Source organism: Pungitius pungitius, chromosome 4 (assembly GCF_949316345.1).
Source record: "Pungitius pungitius chromosome 4, fPunPun2.1, whole genome shotgun sequence".
Classification (NCBI taxonomy): Eukaryota; Metazoa; Chordata; class Actinopteri; order Perciformes; family Gasterosteidae; genus Pungitius; species Pungitius pungitius.
This window is the reverse complement of record NC_084903.1, coordinates 25,256,632-25,263,716: the sequence shown is the minus strand read 5'-3', so window position 1 is coordinate 25,263,716 and position 7,085 is coordinate 25,256,632. Positions and strand designations below refer to the sequence as shown.

General features: G+C 52.1%; 1 protein-coding gene across 1 annotated transcript in view; it reads right to left on the bottom strand.

The window, feature by feature from the left end:
- The window catches only part of lctla (lactase-like a), a 9,799-nt gene extending 3,012 nt beyond the window's left edge, over window positions 1-6,787 (bottom strand). Inside the window, exons 1-10 of the mRNA XM_037491321.2 lie at window positions 6,676-6,787; window positions 6,444-6,604; window positions 5,944-6,031; window positions 5,528-5,634; window positions 5,329-5,457; window positions 5,154-5,249; window positions 4,628-4,682; window positions 4,375-4,536; window positions 3,961-4,235; window positions 2,161-2,487 (exon numbers count right to left, since the gene is read on the bottom strand). Of these exons, the coding sequence (XP_037347218.2) occupies window positions 2,161-2,487; window positions 3,961-4,235; window positions 4,375-4,536; window positions 4,628-4,682; window positions 5,154-5,249; window positions 5,329-5,457; window positions 5,528-5,634; window positions 5,944-6,031; window positions 6,444-6,604; window positions 6,676-6,787 (1,512 nt within the window). The remainder of the gene's footprint in view (window positions 1-2,160; window positions 2,488-3,960; window positions 4,236-4,374; window positions 4,537-4,627; window positions 4,683-5,153; window positions 5,250-5,328; window positions 5,458-5,527; window positions 5,635-5,943; window positions 6,032-6,443; window positions 6,605-6,675) is intronic.
- Between the last annotated feature and the right edge of the window lie 298 nt (window positions 6,788-7,085).

Sequence of the window (7,085 nt, the reverse complement as noted above, 5' to 3'; positions counted from 1 at the left end):
ATGTCCTCCACCACGTGCTCCTCACAATATGCCCCCATGTCCTCCACCACGTGCTCCTCACAATATGCCCCCATGTCCTCCACCACGTGCTCCTCACAATATGCCCCCATGTCCTCCACCACGTGCTCCTCACAATATGTCCCCATGTCCTCCACCACGTGCTCCTCACAATATGCCCCCCCATGTCCTCCACCACGTGCCCCTCACAATATGCCCCCCCATGTCCTCCACCACGTGCTCCTCACAATATGCCCCCATGTCCTCCACCACGTGCTCCTCACAATATGCCCCCCCATGTCCTCCACCACGTGCTCCTCACAATATGCCCCCATGTCCTCCACCACGTGCTCCTCACAATATGTCCCCATCTCCTCCACCACGTGCTCCTCACAATATGCCCCCCCATGTCCTCCACCACGTGCCCCTCACAATATGCCCCCCCATGTCCTCCACCACGTGCTCCTCACAATATGCCCCCCCATGTCCTCCACCACGTGCTCCTCACAATATGCCCCCATGTCCTCCACCACGTGCTCCTCACAATATGCCCCCCCATGTCCTCCACCACGTGCTCCTCACAATATGCCCCCATGTCCTCCACCACGTGCTCCTCACAATATGTCCCCATGTCCTCCACCACGTGCTCCTCACAATATGCCCCCATGTCCTCCACCACGTGCTCCTCACAATATGTCCCCATGTCCTCCACCACGTGCTCCTCACAATATGCCCCCCCATGTCCTCCACCACGTGCTCCTCACAATATGCCCTCATGTCCTCCACCACGTGCTCCTCACAATATGCCCCCATGTCCTCCACCACGTGCTCCTCACAATATGTCCCCATGTCCTCCACCACGTGCTCCTCACAATATGCCCCCATGTCCTCCACCACGTGCTCCTCACAATATGCCCCCATGTCCTCCACCACGTGCTCCTCACAATATGCCCCCATGTCCTCCACCACGTGCTCCTCACAATATGCCCCCCCATGTCCTCCACCACGTGCCCCTCACAATATGCCCCCCCATGTCCTCCACCACGTGCTCCTCACAATATGCCCCCATGTCCTCCACCACGTGCTCCTCACAATATGCCCCCATGTCCTCCACCACGTGCTCCTCACAATATGCCCCCATGTCCTCCACCACGTGCTCCTCACAATATGCCCTCATGTCCTCCACCACGTGCTCCTCACAATATGCCCCCATGTCCTCCACCACGTGCTCCTCACAATATGCCCCCATTTCCTCCACCACGTGCTCCTCACAATATGCCCCCCCATGTCCTCCACCACGTGCTCCTCACAATATGCCCCCATGTCCTCCACCACGTGCTCCTCACAATATGCCCCCCCATGTCCTCCACCACGTGCTCCTCACAATATGCCCCCATGTCCTCCACCACGTGCTCCTCACAATATGTCCCCATGTCCTCCACCACGTGCTCCTCACAATATGCCCCCATGTCCTCCACCACGTGCTCCTCACAATATGTCCCCATGTCCTCCACCACGTGCTCCTCACAATATGCCCTCATGTCCTCCACCACGTGCTCCTCACAATATGCCCCCATGTCCTCCACCACGTGCTCCTCACAATATGTCCCCATGTCCTCCACCACGTGCTCCTCACAATATGCCCCCATGTCCTCCACCACGTGCTCCTCACAATATGCCCCCATGTCCTCCACCACGTGCTCCTCACAATATGCCCCCATGTCCTCCACCACGTGCTCCTCACAATATGCCCCCCCATGTCCTCCACCACGTGCCCCTCACAATATGCCCCCCCATGTCCTCCACCACGTGCTCCTCACAATATGCCCCCATGTCCTCCACCACGTGCTCCTCACAATATGCCCCCATGTCCTCCACCACGTGCTCCTCACAATATGCCCCCATGTCCTCCACCACGTGCTCCTCACAATATGCCCCCATTTCCTCCACCACGTGCTCCTCACAATATGCCCCCATGTCCTCCACCACGTGCTCCTCACAATATGCCCCCATTTCCTCCACCACGTGCTCCTCACAATATGCCCCCCCATGTCCTCCACCACGTGCTCCTCACAATATGCCCCCATGTCCTCCACCACGTGCTCCTCACAATATGCCCCCATCTCCTCATGCTCCTCACAATATGCCCCCCCATCTCCTCACCTCTCTCTGGTTGGGGAAGCCGTTGGAGCTGATGATGCGCTTGTAGAAGTGCACGGAGGCCTTGGGGAAGCGCGGCTTGTTTTTGCTCCTGAAGTCCACGTAGTAGAGTCCGAAGCGCTCGGAGAAGCCTTGGTCCCACTCGAAGTTATCGAGGAGGGACCAGGCGGTGTAGCCCTTCACGTTCACCCCGTCCTTCACGGCTCGGAGCATCTCGTTGATGTAGTCTTTGAAGTACTGCATCCTCCAGTCGTCACACAGGTCGGTGCAGCGCGTCTTCTCCGACACGCCGTTCTCCGTCACGTATATCATGGGGTTTCCATACTGGGTCTGAGGGACAGACTCACATTCAGGGTGGAGAACACACACATGCGTATCGCTACATAACTCTATTTAAATCGTATTTGTGTGTGTGTACACATACATACACAGACCACTAGCTGGAGCTAGCTTAGCTTAGCATAAAGACTAGAAGTGGAGGGATTGGTTAGCCTCGTTCTCTTTAGTGTTCGATGGTATTTACGCAGAAAACTGTGATAAATAATACAGAACAACACTCCATATAAACATAAATCCATCAATTGATTGTGATGAATATTGACTTTATTTCTGCCAAATGTTAAACTTGAATGAACGATGTTCTGCACACATTCACGTCCACGGGGGAAAAAAGAACAAACCTGATATATATATATTAGGGCTGTCAAAAATAGCGCGTTAACGGCGTTAATTAGCTGTTTGTTGTTAATTACGTCAATTTTTTTGACGCATTTCACGCATGCGCAGTGTGACAAATTATTCAGGTCCGGAAAGAACCTCTTCTTCTAGGGAATGCACTTCATCCTATACAACACATTACTGCCACCTGCAGGCATATGTCAGGCCGTCAGGTTCAGCAAGTTGTTTGCGCCAGAGACCCGCACCCCCCCCCCCCCTCCCCCTCCCCCCGGTTCTCGCGCAGCGGAACAGAGAAGAAGAAAAGCTCCGCCCAGCAGAGCTTTGCTAAGAAAAATAAATAAAGAGCAGCGCTGAGGTAGAGGAAAGACCATCGGAGAGACCCGTAATACTGTTCTGAAACATGCGGAGGAAGAGAAGCCAATGCAAACTAAATCCTCCCAGGTATGGGGATATTTCACACTGAAATGGGGGTGGTAGCGAATTTCTTTGCAGCGCCAGTCGTTCTAATCGCCGCGCTCGACTTCAAGGTGTAACCTTTATTATTGTTCGGTCTGAAACGACGCGCCCAGTGACGGGTGGTGCAGCAATATTGTTGTTCGGGTGGAAATCGGGAGAAAGGTCGGTCCGGGAGATTTTCGGGGGGGGCTTTGAAACATCGGGAGGGTTGACATGTCTGGTCATGTCTGGTCATCGCAGCCCTGAACCATCAGGAGCACAAACTCACAGCAGAGTGGGATAAACTGCAGAGGCTCGAGACCCTTCTAGAGCCATGCAGGGAAATCAGTCTGTAACTTATCAAATAACATTGCTTTGATTATTTTCTGGAATGAATTAAAAAATCAAATATCAATAACATGTATTTATGTAAAAAATAATAATTATGATAATAATAATGATAATTATGTATCTGTGTCCTGTTATTTATCTTTATTATGCATTTCAGAAAGAAAAAATTGTTAGGATTCAGGTGATTAATCATGATTAATCCACTGAAAATTCTGATTAATTTGATTAAAATTTTTAATCATTTGACAGCCCTAATATATATACATTTAATATATAACAACCCTCTGTCATACATGTCATGTGTGCCGAAGGTCTACAGAATAAAGTCAACTTTGTCACCTTAACGAAGTTCAACAGGCGCCTGAAGCCCCAGGGAACCGAGTAGAGCCACTCGGAGCCGGGGTCCGGCCACCGGGGGTCCACCAGCTCGGCCAGGTCGCGGTCGGCGAAGTAGCTGTCCCCGAGGCCCGACGGGTAGTTCTTCAGGGTGACGTAGCGGGTGGTGAAGTGGCCGAGGCCCAGGAAGTCGGAGGTCCCCTTGATGAAGCTCTTCTCCTGAGGCGAGAAGACGGGCAGCCGCGAAGCTCCCAGGCCCTGCTGGCCGCTCTTCCTGCCTGGGGGTCAAAGGTCAGGGAAGGGGAGCGATCAACACCACTTGAAGACGGAGTCTGACGTACAGTTCTTAGAGGGAGGAGTTGCAGGTGTAATAAAGAAGAACAAGTCCCCAAACGGTGTGGTCGTGGTGAGACGTACCGATGTAGTCCTTCATGGCCTGAGGGTAGTCCCCCCTGAAGAAGGGAGACGCAAACCAGCCCAGAGAGAACTGGAGGAATCGCTCCGCCGCCTCCATGTCCCTCTGGTTGGTGACGTCCACCGGCTCCCCCCAGTCAGCTGTGAGGGAGATCCCAACCAGGCCTGCACACACACACACACACACACACACACATCTTTTGACTTCAGTCACACAGAAAACATATTTCAAAATAAAAGCTTTTTCTTTTGGTACCTTTTTGTCTGCTTCGCCACTTCCTGTCGTACGTGTGCCACACTTGAGCGTGAGCCTGTTTCAAAAAACCACACACAGATATCGCTATGAAAGACAAACAAGCACGAGTTCAGCATTTTGTTGCACTTTGTGAATAAATTTCCACTCTTTAGATTTAGTCCAAATATTCAAGGTGCGGACGTAGAAAAGTACTGATGCTGCTGTGTAGAGTTAACGCTGACTCATCATTGTATACATTTATACATGTAGGAATAAATCTGTAAAGATTATATATAAGTCTTTACATATAGATTTATACATAGAGCCGTGACGTGGACTGAAGTGGACTGAAGTGGACTAAAGTGGACTGAAGTGGACCGGACTGAAGTGGCCTGAAGTGGCCTGAAGTGGACCGGACTGAAGTGGACTGAAGTGGACTGAAGTGGCCTTAAGTGGACTGAAGTGGACCGGACTGAAGTGGACCGGACTGAAGTGGACCGGACTGAAGTGGCCTGAAGTGGCCTGAAGTGGACCGGGTCTTTCCTACCTTGATGATGTGATGAGCTGCTCTGTAGGCTCCTGTTCCTTTCAGCTTCAGGCCCGGTGCGTGCTCCCCGGTTTCGTACCCCTCCACCGCGATGGACTGAAACCACAAGAGGCCACAACGTCACCCCCGTTCTCACAGACCGCCCCTCCCCCCCGACCCTAACCCCCCCACATACCCAGGGGTTGTTGAAGGTGATCCAGTGCTTCACTCTGTTTCCAAACCTCTGGAAGCACAGGTCGGCGAAGTCGTTGAAGAGGTCCACCATGCTGGCGTTCTGCCACCCGCCGTACTGCTCCTGTAGGACCTGCAGGGGGGGGGCGTTAGCATGGCGGCGTGTGAGTGCACAGAGACAGGACGGGGTGGTGGGGGCCCACCTGAGGTAGGTCCCAGTGGTACAAGGTGACGATGGGCGTGATGTGGTGGTCCAGCAGGCTGCTGATCAGGGCCTCGTAGTATTTGATCCCTCGCTCGTTGGGGTCACCTGACGGAGGGAAACCTCGCCGTCAACCGTCAACTCTCATTCACCGTTTCTTTACTTTTTGAAATGTTCATTTAATTGTGAAAAATGATGAACATAATTTTTGGGGCCCGCAGTGATGTATCGTGAGTTCAAACGATTTAGAAAAAGGTATAAAAGCAACACTGAGATCAGCAAATCAAAATCTATTCTGCTGGTTGTTCATTTTGATTTTCAATTCTGATTTACAAGCCAACGGAAAAGGAACAAAAATGGAGAAAAATGGTGAAAAGTATAAAACAATTCCTTCATGACGAATAAAACCCTGGTTACTCTTCAGTCCACTTGGTAGAATCCTGGGCCAGGAGATGGAGAAACGATAATGGTTCAGCTTCATGTCCTTCATCAAGGTGACGTCCTCCTGAGAGACAACAAAGACACACAACTTTATTTTAATTAAACTTTTTGTGAACTATGCTTTTTGGCTTTCATGCTAAGAGTCAGAAACAAGAACTTTGCTTAGCTTAGCTTAGCATAACGAACGTGTACAGTTGGCTAATGGCTCTTGTTTAGAGGTTCACTTTTATTTTATGAATGAAGCAGCATTGTCCGAACCGCGGCCATCTTCATGTGTACTGTTGCCTTGGCGACCGTAGTTGCTTTTGTAGAAACAAATAATAATTTTGTGGAGAAAGTGAAGCATGGAGAGCAAACTAGCCAATAAACGATGCTTTATCCAACCACCTCTGTCCCACATCGTTCTTTATTCTACCCGATTTAATGCTGCATGCGACAGGAAATGACTTTACTATAAAAATCCCTTTTCATGTCACCTTGAACTTGGAGTAGCCGTCACACGAGGAGTCCCCGGTGTCGTTGGACAGTATCTTCCCCTCCACGTGGGCGAAGGCGTCCCAGATGCTCCTCCCTTTGCCGTCCACGTTCCAGGCTCCTTCCGTCTGGTAGGCGGAGCTGCCGGCCCCCCAAGAGAAACCTGCACGGCGACACGGGCCGAAGGTCAAAGCGACGTTGGGGCGCCGCGCCGCGTCCGAAGGCGCCACTCACCGGTCGGGAAGGTGCCGTAGTAGAAGGACGTCCCCTCGTTCTTCGTCCAGTCGAAGACGTCCCTGGCGGCGGAGACGCACAGCACCAGGGCGAGCAGGTGGTGCGGCCTCATGGTCTTCGTCTTTGGTTGCACCTGCAGGGACCATGAAGATCAGACATCACGGCCTCCAACCATCTCAGGGGTCACATGACCAGAGACTCACTGGGAGTCCACAGGTTTTCAGTGAAAACGCTCTTTGTTTAAACAGCCTCGGGGGGGGGGGGTTAGCTCTTAAGGAGGAACCTCGTCTGATTGGACCCGCTGACGCAGAACGCCACCAGGGACAGGAAGTAAGCCAGCTTGTCCAGCAGTAATAAAACGGTTGTGTCCCCCCCCACAAACACACGTCTGACCTGCTGCACCTCCTGCA